Source organism: Coloeus monedula (genome assembly GCF_965178545.1).
Source record: "Coloeus monedula genome assembly, chromosome: 15".
Classification (NCBI taxonomy): domain Eukaryota; kingdom Metazoa; phylum Chordata; class Aves; order Passeriformes; family Corvidae; genus Coloeus; species Coloeus monedula.
Genome location: NC_138795.1, coordinates 6,388,057 through 6,409,012, shown reverse-complemented (window position 1 = coordinate 6,409,012; position 20,956 = coordinate 6,388,057). Strand labels below are relative to the sequence as shown.

At 42.9% G+C, this 20,956-nt stretch overlaps 1 protein-coding gene across 2 annotated transcripts; it reads left to right on the top strand.

Annotated features, from left to right (window-relative positions):
* Positions 1 to 706: 706 nt before the first annotated feature.
* Positions 707 to 20,956, top strand: G3BP1 (G3BP stress granule assembly factor 1). Of its 2 annotated transcripts, none has more exons than XM_082291128.1 (12): positions 707 to 841; positions 12,007 to 12,120; positions 13,307 to 13,388; positions 13,775 to 13,948; positions 14,758 to 14,848; positions 15,353 to 15,446; positions 15,811 to 16,015; positions 16,453 to 16,554; positions 16,967 to 17,078; positions 17,399 to 17,524; positions 17,633 to 17,742; positions 18,489 to 20,956. In XM_082291128.1, exons 2-12 carry the CDS (start codon positions 12,026 to 12,028, stop codon positions 18,693 to 18,695), a joined length of 1,398 nt encoding a protein of 465 aa, XP_082147254.1. In that variant the 5' UTR covers positions 707 to 841; positions 12,007 to 12,025; the 3' UTR covers positions 18,696 to 20,956. The 2 variants fall into 2 exon arrangements, with proteins under 2 accessions (XP_082147254.1, XP_082147253.1); XM_082291127.1 differs by having other exon boundaries at positions 17,612 to 17,742.

Sequence of the window (20,956 nt, the reverse complement as noted above, 5' to 3'; positions counted from 1 at the left end):
GGGCTGTGCCTGGCTGAGGTGCTTTGGGGTGAGCAGCTACTTTTACCCACCTCCACTGGGGGTTTCTCTCAGGTGCGTGGGCCAGGTGAGCACCAAGCACCCTGTGGAGACACAGCCAAAACGGATGGCCACTGCCTGTTCACTGCTGGGGGTCCGCAGCCCTCGGCCGTGGCAGGGCCGGGCCCTGGGTGCCCCCTCAGCCCCGCACATGGCGCCCACCGCCGCCGCCATGTTGGCCGCCGTCCGCTCTGCCTCCAGCAGGGGGCGGCGCGGAGCGCGGGACACCGCCCCGCGTGGCGGCCGCCTGCCCCTTTAAGAGCCGCGGCGGGGGCCTGTCCGTCAGCGCGCTCCGCGCCCTCCCATTGGTCGCCGCGCCCCGCGGGGCCCGCCCCGATCTGTAACGGGGTTTACCAGCACTTTCTCAAGGGCGCTGCAGTGCGGCTCAACCACACTGCGGCGTCCGGCGCGCGCCGCCCTGCGCGCCTGCTGGCGCGGGGAGCGTCGTCCCATTGGCCAAAGGGCAAATCTATCAGGCCTCCTCCGCCGCCCATTGGCTCGTCCGCCTGTCAATCACTCTCACTGCCCCCGCGGAGCTCTGCCGCATGGTTGGCTGGCTGAGCTGCCCCTCAGCTCTTCGCCCGCCTCCTCACGGCTGTGGGCCAACCGGCATCCGAGCGAGGGCGGCCGCCGCTCTCTGACTGGCTGCGCCGCGCCCGCTGGGGTAGGCTGCGCGCCGGTTATATGTAGCCGGCGGCAGAGCACGCCGCTGCGTGAGGCGCTTTTCGTCCGCCGGGCCCTGTGGTGAAGCGGCGCCTCCGCTCCCGTCCCGCTCCGCCCGCAGGTGAGGGGGGGTGGGGGGCACGAGGAGACACCGGCGTGGCCGCGCCTTCCCGGGGGAGGCCGCGGGCCGCACGCACCGCCCCGGCTCCGAGGCGCCCCCGGCGCTCAGTAGGCCGCGGACCGTGCGGGATGGCGCTGCCGGCGCCTCCCCCCCCAACCCGCTCCTCTATCCCGCCCGGCGTGGGGCCCGCCCGGTCCCCGCGGCGCTTTGTAGTGGGCGCTCTCCCGCCTGGCCCGCGGCCACGCAGCCCCCGTGGGGGTCCGGAGCCTTCCCCGAGCTCCCGGTGCTGCGGCGGCCTCGGAGCTCCCGGCGGGAGCGGTGCGGGGCAGGGGGGGCGGCGGGGCATCGGCTGCTCGCGGGCCCGCATTGTGCGATGCGAGGTGTGCGGGGAGAGCTTTGTTCTCGGATTTTCAGACTCGGAGGCTTTTTCGCCCTCTGTCTTCGGGTTTTGTTTTGAGCAGGTGGGGCCGGGGAGGAGCCCACCCAAAGCTCGAGGTGTTCCCGCTCAATAGCGAGTTGTAGCTGTGGATTGAGGGGCAGCGCTGGGTGCTCGCACGGTCCGGACCCGAGTATCAGCTCGAGGTGGTTCCCTTGGTGTAACTTTATAGGTGAAGGAAGTTATAATTCGAGCAGGAGAGCATGGATCTTATCCTGGTTTACCGCATGACCTTGGCCGAATCCGAGATTAAGCTAAGATTTGAATGCGAAGTAGTGCTTGTAAGGAGACTTTCCAGCATCCTGTAAGGCCCCAGATGTACGTGCTGGAGAAACCCCAGAGAAAAGGTTTTGATACATCTTCCAGTACCTCCCAGTGTTGATCTGGATGATCTAACCTGTTCCTATTTCTCAGCGGGCTTACCTGGTGACCTTTTACGTTAAGACGTCCATGTATATAATAAGTATTTTTTACCAAAAAAAAGGATTTTTTTTTTTTTTGTTCTACCATTGGGGGAAAGCAGCATTTGCAGCAAGCCGCCATGTTTCCAGTGTGTGCTATTTTTGGCAAGCCCCTGCTCTCACAGCCAGGAGTGACAGCTTTAGGAAATCTGGACACTGCTATCAAGCTTTGGAAGCTGATGCTTCCAGACGCCATAAATCATACGGGGGGAGGGGGGGGGGGGGTTGGATTTTTTTTTTTAGCTAATGAGGCTTGTTAGATTGATGTCATAAAGGGAAGTGCAGAAGTTGACAGACAGAAACTGCATTTCCGACCTTTTCTGATATTCTTCCCTTGCACCACATTTTCACTTTTCTTATTCTCTGTCTGTACAGAATAAGCCAAACCGTTTTGCTAGGTAGCTCTGTGATACTTCCATGGTGCTGATGGTAGCATCTTCTCATCCTCTGAACTGAACTCACATTTCCTGGGGTGTTTCAGTCACTGTATGTAATGTAAAGTTATGAGCCTAGATTTAAAAAAAAAAAAGCTTAGTGGATGGCATATATGTAGCTGATTTGAAGGTTGGCTGGAAGTACTCATGTGCTTTAAGTCTTACATCCTTATCTTTATGATGGAGATTTCATGTCTTTTTTGACAGCATCATGTGCTGCAGGGACTGGTTTGCCTGAAAGGCACTATTAAAACCTGCTAGAAAGTGTAATTGTACAAAGTCAGGAAAAAAAAATCAATGTTGGAACCTTTGCAAATGTATATTATAATTTTATAAATATAGTTATTTTTAAAAATCTTAATCTTGTATACATCAGAGGGTAAATAGTGGCCTCCAGTTCTTGACTGGTGTGAATTTGCCCCTTTTTTGCTAGGTTGTGTTCTTCTAATTGTGGACTCCTCAAGTTGAAGGCAGGGAAGCATAATTAAAATTAAAGTAGAAAACCTGGTGGACAAGACTTAGTCTGTGTGCCAAGCCCATCAGGATCTTCTCTTGGGAATCTTTGCATTTGCAGTCTAAGAAACAACAAAAGCATACAAAAGGATTTGTTTGTGCTGTGATGGCAGGAGCACTGCTCTGCTGCTCACTTTGCTGCTGGCTCAACAGCATCAGTAGAGTTCAACACAACTGATGGAGCTTGAACATCTGAATTTTAAACAGAATCTTCATGCACCCGATGAAACAGCAAACTCTTTGGTTCAGAGCTTTATTTTTCACCTGGTAAATTGTAAGGCAAACATACAGAGCAGCACTTTTTATGAAAGTAAAATAAAGCAAAGGTGACGTTGCTGTAAGTACATCCTGATATTTCTTGATATTCCTACTGTTCAAAACAGTACAACCTGATGAGAGAGCACCCATAAGGTTGGCATAATGGCCTGTTTGAATTTGAAAACATTATTCTAGTTTTTAATATTAGCACCTGGGCCTTTTTGTCTGACTAAGTAAGGTGATGACTGAAGAATCAAAGAGGAAATCCAAGTAGAGCAGGACTTCAGCAGGGTGGTGCTAGTTGCTGTGCTGGCTGTAGTCTGCTCTGCTTGGAACAAATCAAAACCAAAAGTGATGGTTTGGTCTAGAAGACTGGGTGGGTTTTTTTCTGTTTTTTTTTACAGGTGCCTATATAAAATCTGCAGAGCTGAAGTAATTCTTTAACTTCCTGAGATACCTGCTAATAGACTTGATAACCTTAAGCTACCTCATTGAGTAATTAAAAAGAAAAACTTAAGTCTGATCCTCAGGTACTGTAAAAGAATGCTTAGCTTTGCAGGCAGTGAGTGTTATACTGGTTTGAGGTCCTACTTTTGCTATATTAAGTCTGGATCTCTTCCAGGAAGACATGGCTGGTGCAGTGCTGCTTTCAGAGCAGGAGCCTGGGTGCTGTCAGTTATGTAGGAGTGATCTGTGATGAACCTGATTCCTTGCTGAGGCAGACATGCAGCACTGCACTGGAAAATGCTGGTGGCCATCTTCCATTTTCATCTGCTTTCCCCTGTGCTGTTTCCTGGCTGCTGCTGGGCTGACTTTGTTTTGTTTTGTTTTTAATGTAACAGTGCCAGGATGGGTCAGCCCTAAGGATACAGTTGATACATCGAGTTTAAGTGTCTTCCATGACTTAAGTGGGTAGAGGTGAAAGAGTTGATTCTCTTTACAGTTATCTGTTGCTTGGCATGCAGAAAATATTTTAAATCTTAATCCTGGTGATTCTATTCTAAGTGGCAGTGAGCTTGAATTTCACTGTAATGTTGATGTAGCTCTGGGTTCTGATCTGCCTCTTCTGACTGCTGATGAGTAACTTCTGCTTTTTTGCTTTAAGAAGCTGCACTGGAGCCAAATGGAAAATTTGCAGACCTAAGAGAAGATGACTGGACCTGCTGCCAACTTTGTCGAGATGTTGAAGCAGCTCTTGGATGTCAAAACAAAACCTATTCTAATGACAGAATCACAGGGCCTAAGTAGCTGCTTTATCATGAGGCAGTCTGGAGAGCAGTATAGGCAGAAAGCTGATTTATTTTTCATTAAAGAAAGAGTAAACAAACCATTCAGGCTAGCACTATCCTACCACCCATTAGGATGAAATTTGTGTTTAAAATGTAGTTGTGCAGAAAAACATTGCTTCTAATTGCAGGGTAAATGAGGTTAAGGTAGGTTCAGTTAGAAAGGCAAGTCCTTCTCCATGTTTGAGAGCCTGTTTAGGATAATCTGATTTTAGGATTACTAAAAATGTAGGAATATTTCTGGGAATTCTCAAGGCTTTGAGTTTTCACAGACCTCAGATTTTGAAGAGGAGTTCCTTTTGGACTTCTGTCAAAGCACAAGGGCCCTGTGTTTTTCTGTAATGCTAAGTGGAACAGAGCTCTCTTTTTGTTAGGATATGAAATGTTGCTAGTTAAGCTCAGGACAGATCACCTTAGTTTAATGTTACAGCAGGTAACTGCTGAATTGAAGTGATGTTTGAGTGATATCAAGTAGGAACTTGGAAGCCAGGTGAAACAGCTTTAAAAAGGAAGGAAAAAAAAAAAAACCCCAAACCCACACCATATTAAGCTCAGCACTCAGGGAGGGCATAAAGTGTTTTGAGAGATGAATTAAAAAAAACCCCAAACATCTTGCTGAGAATTTCTTCTATCACTTAGTTTTAATAGCAAGTTTTCAAGAGTCTTCTGGGTTAGATTTTTTTTTTCTTGTAAGCAGGACCTAATTTGCTGTTTGTTTTAGACTTGTATGCTCTTAGTTGGAGGAATAGTGTCTGGTATCTTTTTCCTTACCCACATGAACGTTCATCCCTTACTGTAGGGGCACAGATGCTGATCTCAACTACCCTAACTTACACTTCAGGGGATCTTTGTATTTTTAATCTACTTTTGAGCCTAATGCCCTGGAAATTACATTTCTCCAAAATGATCTCTTTTCTCTTGGATTCTGACTGAAAGCATTAGAAGTCTTCAGTTTGTCTCTTTTTTGCTTGGTAGAGCTGAAAAATACAAGAAGCGCTGAATTTTGTCTAAAAAATGGCAGACTTCATCATATCCATCAACTTGTGGATCACACTTTGGTTTGTTAGCAAAAACACAGGCAGACTTCTACACTGACAGCTCTTCAGCAATTGTTGGCTTGTTTATTTGTATTCTCCCAGTGTTTGAAGGGCTGTGCATTGCTGCTGAGTAAGGCTTCCCATCTGCCACTGGCAAGCAGACGGTTTTTTTAGTACTAGCATGGGCAGTGCTGAATGTAATTCTGAATTATTTTATAATCTTGTGATGAAAACGTTTTTTCTTCTGCTTAAATTTTGTTTGATTGCTTGGATGCTTTGATTAGAAAATAGTTAAGCTTCTAAGTTAATTTTTCTTATCCATATGTTGATGTAATACCTGGCTTTTCTAGAGGGTCCCTTGTCAGTGTGTCTCAAAGCTTCAGAGGGGGCTCAGGTATTGCTCTGCCTTTAGGCTGCATCTAGATAATTAAGCACAGAGAAAGCTGTTTGCCTGGTGGTTCTGCTTGCTGTGTGATGATTTTTTAGGATCCAGTTCCCTGTAACACCTCAAGTATTTTATGAATGTAGGCACTGCCTGTCTTTCTAGATTGTGTGGGTCATACAGTGGAGAGGAGTCACAAGCGAAAGGAGAAATAGCTGTGCTAGGTTTGGACAGTCCAGATCCATATTTTATTAGGTGCTGGAAGATTAGGTTTGGAAGATTATTAAAGCCTCTTCTGTCTGTAAGATATGTCTGACACTTCACACTGCTCTGAGGTGTCTGCTTCTGGGAGTTCCTAGTGAATACATTCATCTTACAGACTATCTGAATGTTTCCTGGAGATGCTAGTAAGAGTTGAATGCTGGTAACCTCACAACATGTCCCAGTTTGATCCTCAGATATTTATTTTTTGCATAAATTACCCCATCACTGAGCTTCCACTGCCTGTGGGTTCCAAGCATCTTGCCTCCTGTGAAATAGTGCTGCCTTCTTCCACGCTGAATACTTTCCCTCTGAATCTGTCAAAGGCAGAAAAGGTGAACTGATTACAGGTAGGCAGCTGTAATGACTTGTGTCTAAAATACAGGCTGTGCTGCTGTGACCCTGTCCCAGTGACATTGTCTGCCTCTGCATCCAGGGGGAAGCAAGTAATGGGACCTGTTTTTTAGAGCAGATTAGTGTTTTGGCACTTCATTTGCCTGCTTGTTTGAGATGCATTTTCAGCTCTATAATTTAGGCTCGGGTCAACAACTGGATTGTTTTGGGTTTCTTTGTTCCCTTGGATAGCTAAGGCTGTATTAAAAGAAGTGTATCTCATTGTATCTGTGATCTTTGTGTTTTAAATGCACATTTACTTAACATCACTCTTCCTACTTGAGAGCAAGTTGGTGTGATGATATAAATCCCCAGTTGAGATGGGCCCTGGAATTTGCCTAGGGGTGCAAGTTGAGCTTGTGTTCCATTGTTCACTCTAATGTTTTGTATCATGATTCACACAGGTACCAGGCTCTTTTTTTTTTTTTTCTATTATTGCTTAGTCAGCTGCAGAGCAGATACTAGTCATGTAAAATGTATGGAGAGTTGGAATTTAGTTGTATTTGGTTTGCTTTTGTTGTTAAACTTTCAGTCTATATCATGTCTTCTTAAAGGCCTACTGGGCATTTTCTTAGTGATTTTTTTTTTGTCCATGACAGCAGCAGTAACTGCTTCTAGAGGTGCTATTCCATCCAGCTAAATGGTTTGTGGCTTTGAGCATGCTCACCTGTTGCTAAGCAACTTGGAGAAATCCCAAATGACGCTTAATTATGCAATCCTATTAACTATTGACCAGACCTTTAATTTCCAGCAAAATTGGTGTTTGCTACATTTGTAGTGCGTTGTGCTTGGATACAGACACCTCTTCTCCATGTGAGCTTCTCTGGCTGTTTCTTCAGTTTCCAAAAAGCCTTCTTAAGTTAAGGAATTCACTGATTGCAAAATGAGGGAGTGGAGTTGTGTGAAAAGTTTGACATTCTGAATGGCTGCTTTGGCACCCTGTAAACTCCACCAGTTTGTAGAGGTGGAAGGAGTGGAGTTCAGATGGTCACCTTACAGCACTTGAGTAGCCAAAGGAGAATAGGTGAACTGCTGTATAATATTTCAGTCAGGACTATAATGCATTGTAGGAACTCTGGATTTTTTGAGACGGCTCCTTGTATTGAAATGCAAGTCAAAAAATGTAATTAAAGATGGTAGAGAACAAAGAAACAAGGCTAATACTAAAAACACACCAGAGCCTGTTGAGATTATGATTCAGTTTTATCTTGTCTTGTTAGTTCTGACTTTTTTCTTGACAGATGATATTTTAATTTGCCACACTTTGGGAAGTGAAATTTGGGATTTTCTGACTTGCATGTTTTAGTTCATTGGGTTTTGATCCTTTGGCTTGTTACATCAGGCCAAGGGGCTTTTGCCTGAGTCTTGGGACTGTTTACCCTGAGAGCCCAAACATCCTGTGATGTGCTTAAGACACACTTCTGTTTTGTAGCAAGTTCAGTAGAAGCAACATTCATGCTAAAGTCCTTGTCTGATTCAAAAATTTTAAAAAACCTGAAAAACCAACAAAAAAACCCCCCAAACCAAATTGAGTTGGGACAGCAATGATTAGTTTGCTTTCACCATGTTGCAGTTTGGTAAGAAAATACAAACCAATGCGAGCTGCTGAGTCCATTTTTCTGAATACTAATATACTAATAGGTTTTGTGGACCTAAATCTGAATTTGCTAATATGTAATTTACATAAATGGCTCTAATTTACATAACAGTATTTTAGAAATTCAGTGCCTGACATTGATTTTCTGCCAAGTGGGAGCATTGTGACAGATGGTGGAATTTTCCACCAGCCAGGTGATAACCACTGTAAAGGAGGTATTTGTCTTCCTCTAAGTCCTTGGCTTAAGGAAGGGGCTCAGTTATGCTGCAGAATTGTTATAGTGTACTTGTTATAATTTGACTTATCCAATTTGTTTTACATATGGGATAATATGAATGCATGATTATGAATGAATCTTAAATAATCAGATTTTCAGTTTTTCCTGTCAATTTTCACCCTTTCATCATTATGTCAATTGACAGGAAAATGTGTGGATAAGCTTCTATCAGGAGTAATGTAGTGACAGTTCAAACATTTGGTGCTATTATGTGCTGTGCAATGAAAATGTAGTATAAAGTATTTGCAGTTTTTCTTGGATCAGGGAATCGTGGAGTAATAAAATTGCTCATGATGGTAGGGAGCAAATACTCTCTGAGGAGGTGCTTGGCTTCCACCATTCAGGTTGTGCTGGCTAGAGAACAAGAACAGATGGCAACTGGCAACGTAGCAGCAGGTGCGGCAGCAGTAAAAACAGATTGTTGTCCTCTGATTAGGTCATGAAAAGGTTTTTCCCATTTCTTTTGAGATCTGCTTGAGAACAACTGGGCACTCTGCAATTCCTCTTTTCATGTTAGGAGTTAGTTCTGATAGATTTTTCAGCCTTAGCAGGAGGGAAGTTCTCTCGTGTATTGTTTTAAGCATGTAAGGATGACAGACATAATCAAGCCACTTCACTTTCAATATTTCTTGAGACCAGCATGGAAGATGATGTGCCTGTGGGTTAATGCAGGTGAAGGCTTTCACTGAAGAACAGAAATCTGAAAGAGCTGTTGGTGAATCAGCTGTTGAGATTTGAGTGCTACAGGAACATTTTGCCATTATGTGAGAATGTCAAGCTTTGTACACTGGTGTTCTAGGAAGCACTTGAAAATAATTCTCAGAAGAGCCAGATTCATCATTTATCAGAACTGAATAGAAAACCTGCCTATTTACATCTGTAGGAATAAGCTTGAATTCTGGGGAAGCTGTATCTTCACAAATAAATTAAGCGTACCTCGTCTCATTCTCCAAATGGTGATCTTGGTATATGGTAGGACTGGCTTCCTGACTGTAAACTGACAGCACAGAAGCAAATTTTTTAACTCCTGTGGAGCAAATAAATCCTGCATTGTCAGTTAAGCTGACTGGAGCTAAAAAGTGCAAGTCATGTCTGTGTGCCATTTCTGCTCCCAGTGCTTTAGGGTTGGCCTGCTCCTTACAGTGTAAGTACTCAAGAGGAAACAAGTGGGATGAGGAAGTCAGCAGTGGTTGCCACCACTTAGCCTTACTTTACCCTTACTTTACTTTTGCTGTGTTTTCTTACTGTACGATAATATTTTATGGGGATCTCATTTAACATGCACTAGAAGGCAAACGAGTTCATCTCTTGGAGGTTTTGTCACTTCGGACTGCACTGGGTTTTGGACATCTGTACCGATAATACATCACACTTAGAGTTCAAAGGCTTCTGCAAAACCACAGATAGTGGAACCCTCCTGAAGTGAAAGTGCTTTGCAGAATCAGGGTGTTTCCTGCAGGCCAGACCCAGCTGTGGGCTATTACTTCCTTTCTGCATGGTTAGCTCTTGAAAATATCCTCAAATGTCTTGAAAGCTTTTGAATGTTTTGAAAAGCCTTACTCAGTTCTAGGTCATATTTAGCCTTACGTTTTCTGCACATTATCATGTAGGTAACATTTCCTTGTGTGGTGGTGATAAGACACATGTCCTGCTGAAAGAGGGGAAATTCATGGGCACATCCTCTGGAGCCTACCTGGTCTTTTTCCCTGTGTTTAAACCTATCAAAAAGTGTATTTTAAAATAGAATAGGAAGACTTCTCATTTATTTCTAGACTTACAAAGATAGTGAAATGTGACTGTGTTAAAAGCAGAGAAAAACACATCAATGTATACAAAATTACAACTCTGCTGTTACATCTTCTGTGTTGAACCTTAGCTGCGTTCCTCCAGCAAAGCTGGCTGCAATGCATGCTGGCCTCTGCTGGGAGTTTGTGTGTGATCACATCCTCAGATCTATTACCTGGATGTTCCAGCAGTGTGGCTACACGTTGTTCTGTCTTTTGATTGTAGTGTGTTGTGTGTTTGATTGTTGTTTGAGATGTATGGCATTTACCAGGATCGTTTGGACTTAGCTTCATCCAAAATAACGGCTTCCGTGTCACCTTTTTGTGTGTGCTCATCTCTTTGAGGATTAAAGCTTCTGTTTTGCATTCCTGGTCCATCCAGCAGTGTGGTTGTAACTTTCTTTGCAGCCCTGTGTATGTTGTGTGTTTGAAATTGTCACTGCAGTAACACCAACCTGGTCACCTTTGTATTCTGAAGCTCTGCTCTGTCATCAGTTCTTGGTGTCTAAAGGACAACTCCTCTGAAATTCATTAAATATAGTGAGTATCAAATGTTTAAGATCCTTGGATGAACTGGAACAGGGCTTAGTACAAGCAGGTGGGAGAGGCAGTCTTTCTTTCCCTTTTGCTATGTTTAAGGGATAAGTTGTGGGCAACTCAGTTTTCCCAGGATATGGGATGCTCTTGGATATAGTGCCAAGAGAAAGCTTGTCCTAAGGCATGCCTGGCTTGGCATGAGCATTGCAAGCTCTATCTGGATTAGTCTATGCTAAAAACTACTTAATTTGACTTCCTTTTTTTCCCCCTATTCTGTGTTCTGGCTGCAATCCAGTATGGGTTTTTCCCCAGTTGTTGATGCCACCACTTCTTGGAGCTATTTATAATTATCAGTATTAAATAAAAGCAGATAAGTAATTGCTGATTCCCGAATTGCTTTTTAGAGGGCTCAGCTGAATACTGTTGGTTTTGACTTGCACATCACACCTGGAGGATGTGCATGTGGAATTTGAATAGTGTGTGTTTGGGAAAGGGCTGTGTGGTGAAGGAGATTGGGAGTCAGTAGTGGGGAGAAAGTGATTTCAGCAGCAAAACTGTTTGCTAAGCCCCCATTCTGCTGCTCACTGGTACAGCTGAGTATGAAGCAGAAAATCTACTGTTGTTTCTGTATTCAGTACCAAGATCATGCCCTGGTGTTGGTATTTATCCCTGTGAGTTTAAAACTATTTTGAATGAGTTTGAACAGTCTTTATGAGTATTTGATAGCAAGGACATGTGGGAATATGCTTTGAATTTGGCTGGCCTGTCCTGAAGATACATGTATTGTGTAACTTACCTGCAAAGACTTTATTTTTGTAACTTACAGATCTGTAGAATGTAGGCAGAAGGTACCCAGATTGTCCCTGGGCATGGCTGGTGCTGTTCACTTGAGTGGTGGTCTGAATTTAAGTGAGAAGTGACTTGCTGAGAGTCGAAGCAGGGCAAGAGCAGCATGTATTTGTTTGTAGCATAATAATTTTTTTTTATAATGCAATATTCCTCCAGAGAGCTTGACACTCAGAGCAAGTAGTGCTGTGCTGCTGATAAAAATAGATTGGACTTATTCTGACCTTTGAAAAATGCCCCTAATACAGTAGCACAGGCTTTGCCTGAGAACATCTGACTTTTAATTCTGATTGTGAAGTCAAGTGAGGTAAGTAGAATTTGGATGGACTGTAAATGTCTTAGCCACTTAGCAAATCCTCTTGAAGAACCATACTTGCTGCCACCTGCTTTTTACTGAGGATATGTGTGATGACTAACTACTGGCATGTTATGAGGTGACCTTCCTTGGCCTTGCAGCCTCTCCCACCTCTGCTTTGGTACCCAGGAATCCTCTCCCTGGCACCAAATCACTGATGACTCTGAAAACACAGTGCTTAAACTGCTTACAGGGGTAAAACAGTTCTGGTGCGTGCTTTCCGCTGTGATTAGGTGGCTTATGGAATCAGGATGTGAACAGCCATTTGAAATGCTTGTGCTTTATGGAGCTTTTGTTTTTTTCCATAGTTTTCAGTTGACCAAAGAAATGGTGATGGAGAAGCCAAGTCCCCTGCTGGTCGGGCGGGAATTCGTGAGGCAGTACTATACCCTGCTGAACCAAGCACCTGACTATTTGCACAGGTAAAGCTCTGCTTCAGTCTGAGCTGGTTTTCTGTGTGAATTCCCTAACTTGTGTGTTAAAATTGGTGAATGGTCTTATTACTTAGCTTGCTGAATTTGGACACTTAGGAACCTGATTTATTCAAGATGCTGAGTGTCATTTACTTCTGGTTTTGATCAGCTGGGTTAAAAGATGGATAATAAAGATTACAAGAATTCTTTAAATATCTGAGTTGTGGTTGTAACTGAAATGCTGCTTTCCACTTCTGGTTGTAATCAATATAAATTGAAGTTGGAGAAATACTACTTAGTTAAGCATTTCTTTTGGCTTGATAAAATGTTCCCTGACTCGGAGGAAACATTGAATAAGTTGTGTGCTTGTGTACTGGTCTCTATTGGGAGTCACACCAGCTCTTTCTTAAAGGAAAGTCAGGGAAATTATAGATATGTAGCAGACTACAATCTGTTATCTAAACAAATGGGTCCTCTAGGGTTTGATGGGTATCCTTTCTGAAACTAGTCTTGTTTATGAAGATACACTTTTGTTTTGCTGTGTTTTGAGTAGCCAGATAAACAGTTTCTGAAACCTTCCCCCTTCCAGTCTTAGGAACACTTATTCAAGTGTTTCTCCACTTAGGTGGACAGCTGACCTCATCCATTTGGGTCAGAGGCCAGTTGACTCTGTGCTGTGGAATCCATTCCAGTCTTTTATCTGCTGGCAGAGTGCAGTACCATACTGTGGTGCTTAGGGCATTTTAGCTGGTAGTCTCAGTTACAGGAAGGAAGATTTACCTGCAGTACTTCTTTCACTGTAGAAGAGCAAAACAAGTCCCATTGCTCCTTGCTCAAGCTTGAAATCAGAATTTGAGGGGGAACCTTCAGCATCCCAGATATTCAGGGTGTCGCTTTGGGAACCTTGTGCAGAAAGGGGATAATGGGATTGGATCATGAGCTTCCATGAGACTTTGGTTTTGGCTGTTAGTGCCTGGGTCTCTGACACACCTGAATGCTGCACCTTATGTGAGAAAACTTTGTGTTTTTCCCCCACCCCCAGATTGGTGACAGGATTATTAGATTTCGTGGCTTTATTCTAGTGATTCAGACAGGAAACTTACTTGAAAGTGTGTTATTTATACTGTACTTCAAATGTAGAGGCTCAGTGTTCTTACACAACAAAGCTTGGCATTAAAATATTTCTTTCCAACAGGTTTTATGGAAAGAACTCTTCCTATGTTCACGGTGGCTTGGATTCCAATGGAAAACCAGCTGACGCAGTCTATGGGCAATCTGTAAGAACTTTAAAAAAGAAAGCTGTTCTTTCCTTCTATTTTGTCACCTTTGTGGTTGAGAAGAGAAATGTATCCAGCTGTGATTCACGGTGCTTTCACCCTGTTCAAGTGCTTTCTGTAAAAAAGAAAAAAAAAAAGCGGAGGAAAAAACCCTCTCATCTGTAGACAGCAATAGCTAGGCAAAATGTGCTTCCTTTATAGAAAGCTCATAATGTAAAATTGGTTGCAAAGCAAACCTAACAAGCATCCTGCCAAGCTTTCTCTCCAAATTTAGGGAATGTATCTTAAACCAGTCTTTTATGGTTTTGCTTTTGCTTTCTCTGAAAGCTGCTAACTTGGCAGAAATGGCTTCTGCGGTGTAACCCATGTGTACCGTTCTTTCCTAGGATATCCACAAGAAGGTGCTGTCACTAAACTTCAAGGATTGCCACACAAAGATCCGTCATGTGGATGCCCACGCCACCCTCAATGACGGCGTGGTGGTGCAGGTGATGGGGGAGCTCTCCAATAACATGCAGCCTGTGCGCAGGTTCATGCAGACCTTCGTGCTCGCACCTGAGGTGGGTGAGCTGGGCTGGCAGGGGGTTCTGACAGCATTGGTGGGCTCTGTCTGCTTCACTGTTGCAGTCTGAAGGGTTAGTCTGGGAAGGTAACTTGCCACAAAATTCAGCAGTAATGGTCTGAAAATTCCTTTGGGAATTACACTCCTCCTGTATGATTGTACATTGACCTTGGATATTGAAATCAGCTATAAATGTCCTGACTTTGGACTCCTAGGGGTAGTGCAACACATTGTTTTCTTAAACATATTAAAATTATGTTCTCTTTGATTTGCTATCCTAGCAGCTGGCCTTTTTACTGAAAAAGAAATAGTAGAAAGAGAGGAATGCTTCCTGTCACTTGAAAACATGGGTTCCAAATCTTCTTGTTCATGAGGTGCTGATGCAGCATTTGAAGTGGCATTTTTAAATAGACAACTTTTTTTTAACAAAGTCGTTCACCGATTAAAAGTGATAGTGAAAAAGGAGTGTAGCAAGATCACTCTATTTTCCAATATGACTTGGAGATAAGAATTGATACTTTAGACAGCAGGAAGTTGTCACTCACTTCTTCAGTGTTGTGAGCTATTGGAATTGAACGCACTTCAACAGTTTTTTTTCCTTTGTTCCAGGCATACTTGTTAGGAGTGATGTCTTTTTTTCTTTATTGTCTTCTTGCCCCAAATAACATTATTTTCTTAAAATAGGCAAATTTGGATTAATCTTGTGGGAAGGTCGATATGCTCAAACCTTTGTTTTCACATTATTTCCGTTTTTACATTACTGGATTGATGTAATTGAATCAATTCCTCCCTTTGGTTTGCTTTTAGGGCTCTGTTGCAAACAAGTTCTATGTCCACAACGATATCTTCCGCTACCAGGATGAGGTTTTTGGGGACTCTGACACTGAGCCTCCAGAGGGTAAGTAGCAGAAATCTTTGTATGGTTCTGTTGGTGTTTGGTTCTAGATTTTATCAACAGTCTATTCCCAGACTAAAGAAAATCTTCTTGCTGGAGAAGACAGATCAGTGTTAAATTTCATATGCTTGTAGGTTTTTTCCTTGCCTGTAGTTTCTTTTCAATCCAGCAAGGAGTTGTGACATGCAGATGATTATTTTTCTGGCATATTCTGTTTCTATTACAAGAACTCTTAAGACTTATTTTGGCAGTTGCAGTCAGATTTGTAGGTTATAAATCTGGTTCTCTGAAGTATTTGGAACATGGTTTTTTTTAACCTTGGTCAAAACTGAGTAACCAAAGTGATAGTGGAAATACAAGGAAATGTCTGTTCCATGTCACATCCTGAAAGTGTTTTCTGTGTGCTTTGCTAGAAACTTCAACTGTATATTGTGGTAGGTGCCTCGTGTTTGAGCCTCACGTTAAAGATGTGTGTTGTATTATTTTTTCTTTTCTAACCTTATTTAGAATCAGAGGAGGAAGGGGAAGAACCTGAGGAAAGACAGCAGACACCTGAGGCTGTTCCTGATGATAGTGGTGCTTACTATGAGCAGGCTGTCAGGTAATAATATATTTATAGATGAAATCAGGTGTTGTGTGAGACAGGCTGCTTGTAGAACAGGTCACATGAATTTATTGCTATTAATAGTTTTCCTCTGACAGTCAAAAGATTCCTTTTTATTGATCAGCTGAAATCAAAATGCTGTTAGGCTGAACACGGAGACTCTATCTTTTTTTTTGCTGCTTTATAGTGTAGCAATGCAAAATTTGCATGCCTGTGCAATGTGGCCTTACTTGGCCTTGTTCTTTCTCTCAGATGTCATGTGCCTGACTTCTGTATTGGATAAGTAGTGCTGCTTATCACCAGTAATGGAATAAATACAGTACCACCTCTTTTTCCTGCTCATTGTGCTGCTGTATTATAGCAATGACATTGAGGAACACCTGGAAGAAACAGCTGCAGAGGCAGAGCCTGAGCCAGAGGCAGAACCTGAACAGGAACCTGAACCAGAGGTGCAGGAGGAAAAGTCTGAGCCAGTATTAGAGGAATCTGCTCCAGAGGAGACTGTGGAAAAGAGTCCTTCTCCAGCTCCTGCTGATCCAGCTCCTGCTGTGCAAGAGGATTCCAGGGTAATGACAATGGATCTGTTTTCTCTCTGATGTGGTTTCATCAGTAGGGCTCTACTGTCTGTTTACAGAGCTTTATTTTTACCTGTGGATTTTTGTCACTTCTCAGTGTTAAGGAAGGTACAAGTGGACAGATCGGTATTCAGGAGTCCAATACTTTGGTTAACCTTGATGTGATACTTGGTGTTGGGCCACTGCTCTGTCCTGTTTCAACTGTGGAATTCAGAAAGAGTAAAGTGTGACTCCATTGTCAATAACTTGAAGGAAATTGTGGGGAAACTGCTATTGTCTGGCTCCTGATTTTCATGTATAAGTTAAAATTTGTTCCTGTTATCCTGTGTCTGTTAGCTGTACTATCAGTAATATATTTCAGAAGGAGATGTAGTTATGTTACTATCTTTCTCTCTCTCTCTCTCTTTTTTTTTTTTTTTTTTTTAAAGACATTTTCCTGGGCATCAGTAACCAGCAAGAATCTTCCTCCCAGTGGGGCTGTCCCAGTATCAGGAATACCACCTCATGTTGTGAAAGTACCCGTCTCACAGGTAGGAATCCAGCATGTGTAGAAGTTTAAGTGCTGAACTGGCTGACAGTAAACTGAGGTGGGAAAAAATAGAGTGAAATCTACTTGCTTATGATTTGACTTGCCAGGCCCTAAAGACTTTGGAATTCTGTGATTCCTGATAGACTTTATCAAGATGTTATTTGTAGGTTTTTAGGTTGAGAATTAATTGTTTCTCACAGAGGAAAACAGGGAATGTTCATGTGAATGCTGCTTGCTTTTAGCATATAAGCCAACATGAGCTAACATGCATTTTAGTCACAGGTGGAAAAAACTGTTACCTTTTCCTGTATTTTTTTTTTTTACCACTAACTTAACAGTGAGCTCTTAAAAGCTGAACCTGCTGGTATGTCTGTCTGACCCTCAGTTGTTCACTCCTTTTTGAATTGATACAGCCCCGCCCCGAGGCAAAGCCTGAATCTCAGACCCCGCCTCAGAGACCTCAGAGGGATCAGCGAGTGAGGGAGCAGCGAACGAGCATCCCACCACAGAGGGGTCCTAGGCCAAGTAAGAGAGGCTGTGAAGAAGCAGCTGGTTTTTGTTGCTTAACGGTTTTGGGAAAGCAATGTGATAACTAAAGCTTTTAAAATCTCATTTTTGTCAGTAAATGATTTTTACTCAAGTAAAAACTGAAGCTTGGCCTCAGCCTGGTGATAAAAAGCAAATAGTTACAAACTTGCTAATGTGTAATGCTTTCCTTTTTTTACATATGAATGGATAGATAGTGTGAATTGATTCTTGCTAATGGTGGTAATTCTGACCATGGCTTGTTTCTGTTTGTTGTGAGGACTGACTTTTCTAAAATCAGTTTTGCTTTTCTGTTCAAGTTCGAGAGGGTGAACAAGGCGATGTGGAAACCAGGCGGATTGTGAGATACCCAGACAGCCATCAGCTGTTTGTTGGGAACCTTCCCCATGATGTGGATAAATCTGAACTTAAAGACTTTTTCCAAAGTAAGTTGGTTGCTTTGCTGTCCTCTGAGGGGTTGGGGGTTGCAGCCATGGGCGTGGTCAACAGAGCATTCTAATGTATGACCCAAGAACTTGGCTTTTCTCTTGCAGGCTATGGCAATGTTGTTGAACTTCGCATCAACAGTGGTGGAAAGCTCCCCAATTTTGGGTTTGTGGTGTTTGATGATCCTGAGCCAGTTCAGAAGATCCTTAGCAACAGGGTAAATAAATTTCTAGTCAGTGGTTTTTGGTCTGTTGACAACAGTGTTTTTCAGCCTAACAGGAAGAGATTGTACTTGGTCCCTTTAGTCTTTCTTGAGCATATTAAAGCAGATGTGGTGCCTTTCCCATCCTATTACCAAGATTTGTGCAGTCTTTTGTCATTGAAGTAGCTTGTAGCAGCTCATTACAGAGCTTAATTTTTTAGTGTGAGGTTGCTGAACACAGGAAGTATATAAATAGCTTTCAGGAAGACAAGGTAGAGAGAGTCTGATTCTATGGACAAGTAGAATCTTGTTTGTCAGAGGCTGAAAGGAAGAAGCCGTATTGGTGTGCACGCTGAAAAGAATTTTGCTAACAAAGGCAGGAGGTACCTGCTCAGCCTGTCAGCAGTGATTGCTAATGCAGAATGTACCCTGCTGTGGTAGGCAGGGACTCTGGATGCACCCTCACAGCCATGCAGTGAGCTTGCTTACAGCCCAGCGCTTTTCTAAAAGGTTAACCAGAATGTTCAGTGTTAAGCCTGAGGTGGCTTTTCAAGGGTCGCTCCTTCACATCTTTTTTTTTTCCAGTAAAGCCCCAAGACTGGATGCATGGTTTGACTATTGCCATTGTTTAGTAAGTGATCCTGAAACATTTCAGCCTTTCATGGAGAGGAGGATATGAGACAAAGTTGCAGGAATCTGCTTGACCTTGAAGAGCTCCTGGTGACCCGTTAATGAAAGTACCTTCTCTGCTTCTGTTGCAGCCCATCATGTTCAGGGGAGAGGTGCGCCTGAATGTGGAGGAGAAGAAAACACGAGCTGCCAGGGAGGGTGACCGCAGAGATAACAGACCCCGTGGACCTGGAGGCACTCGTGGGGGGCTGGGAGGTGGGATTCGAGGGCCTCCACGTGGAGGAATGTCCCAGAAGCCAGGATTTGGAGCTGGAAGGGGGATCGGGCAACGCCAGTGAATTCATCGCGGATGTTGACGTGGTGGCGCAAACCCTTTTTCCTGCAGATTTGTGAATTTCAGCCTTGGGTATCTTGGAATGTGGCCCTAGCCTGTTATAGACTGCTACGTTTGATACTATTTTGGCCCCTTTTGTTTGTGTTATGGTTCTGTGATTTATTTTTTTCTAGTCCTTGTCCCAGATTCCAGCTTTGTGGAACAACATTTTAGGAAAAGTGGATTTTAAAAAGACAAGAACTGAATTTTCCTGTTCACCTCAAACTTACGGACTGATTTTTGTTTTTTTGGTACCAGTGGTTTTTCCTAAAGGAATGTCTCTTTCTTTTTTCTTTTTTTTTTTTAATTTCCTCCCCTCTTTCTAATGAATTTGGGTGCAGTCAGCGGAATAATATTTCACGTGCATGCGTTCAAGAGCCTGTAGGAAAACATAGTTCTTGGCAAGTATTTCAAGGGCAGAAAAGCAAAACTCTTGATGTTTCTTTGAGGGTCATACGAACATCCTCCAGTCTGGAGACATTGCCACTTGAAAAATTGACTTTTCACCTTTTTCTCTGTGGCGCTGTAAAAGTGGAATAATGGGTATCCGTAGAATCTTTTTCTTTTGATACATGATCACAGCAAGGAATTCAAGCTACTGTTTTACCACTTTGAAATTTTGGATTGTGGGATAGGTTTTAAATGTCTAGAACTTGACTCTTCAAACACTTTTCCTGAACTTACGAAATTTTTTATTGAAATAGGGAGTTTTTTTCATGTTTAGTTTGTATTTGTATAAAAAAAAGCAAAATTGTTGTGCCTTCTATTTATCTCTCATTCCAGTTTTGGCAAATTGTTTAAAAAAAATAAAAATAAAAAAGGTCTAGATTTGCTTTATCAAGTCAAGAGTTTGTTGGAGTTTTTCCCAGGGGAAAAAAGCTCTCCAGTCACTAGGTTTACGAGGTAGAGGTGGTTGTAGCTAAAGCTTGTAATACCTTCTGTGCATCACTTTGGCTGCATTTAAATTATTGAAAAGAAATACTTTTTGGATGCAAAAGTTAATAACTGGAACTTGAAGCTGGGCGGGTCTTGTTGTAACTATTGCAAAAGTACAAGGAAAGCAGAAATACCTGTGTCACATCCTTTACAGTTCCAACTGCTGTAAGTAGTTATTTTTGCAGTACTTCATTCCTTGCTTCAGGCCTGAAGTGGATAAGAAGGAATTTTTGTCAGAAGTATGGAAGGTGCTTGTCTGTCCTGGTGTTAAGATGTTGAATGCTCTCCACTGCCTCTGAAAGAAGATGAAACTGAAAATAAAATACAAAACTGGGTAATTTCAATCCAAGAGATCCTGTAAGATGGTGCTGCACAAAGCAGTATTTCTGTGATGCCTGGTGTTAAGCATCTAGATGAAAATGGTGGATTTGTGTGTATGCCAGACGTTTAGATCTCTTGGTAGCACAACAGAGCTGCGTAGGAAGCTCGCTAATCTGTGTCAGGTGTTGCTGTTTCCATGTTTCTTGGTTTATTACTGTAATGACTGTGCATATGCAGTGTGTCATCTCTTGCTCTGTGCTTGCTGTAAGCTCTGGAGCAGAGCTGCCCTCAGTATTACCTGTCCTCAAGACATGTTTTGCCTTTTACTTGCCAGACTTAACTGGTTGAACCTGGTTGTACTAAATGTTGCTAGAGTGTTGGTTTCTGTTTTATTTTTCTGTTCACATTTGTTACACTGTTTGTCCCTTCCCTCCTTACAACTGTGTCTCAGATTGGCCTGCTTACCATCTGTACCTGGAGATTTGATACCTTAGTGAACTGGGGGAAAGTGAGCTGCGGTGTGCTCTCACAGCCAGCATTTGGGGAAATTCTGCTGCTTCCTCTTGTGGTGGTAACTGGTATTTTTTTAAAAAACAAAAGCTGTCTGCATTTTTCCTATCAGGAATGCCTGTGAGGTGAAAGTATGCAATGGAGATCTTTCACTGAACCCTGTCCTTGTTGTTTGTGATATGTTTTTTCCCCTTTGTGGGGTTTCTACTGTTCTTGACATTAAATCCGAAGACTGCAGTAACAGGTTGCACTTCAGACTTATCAAAGTGCTTTTAATAGAAGCTTTTATAACTTTTAACCAAATCTGCAAAAGCATCTGTAAGCTTGAACCCCCATTTCCATAGTGGGAGCTGGACAGTTCTGACTCATTGCTGTCTGATGTGAAAGAAGAGTGTCAGTAATGAATTTAAAAGGGTGAAGTGTATGCTTGTTCTCATATGAATCATACTCAATATGTTG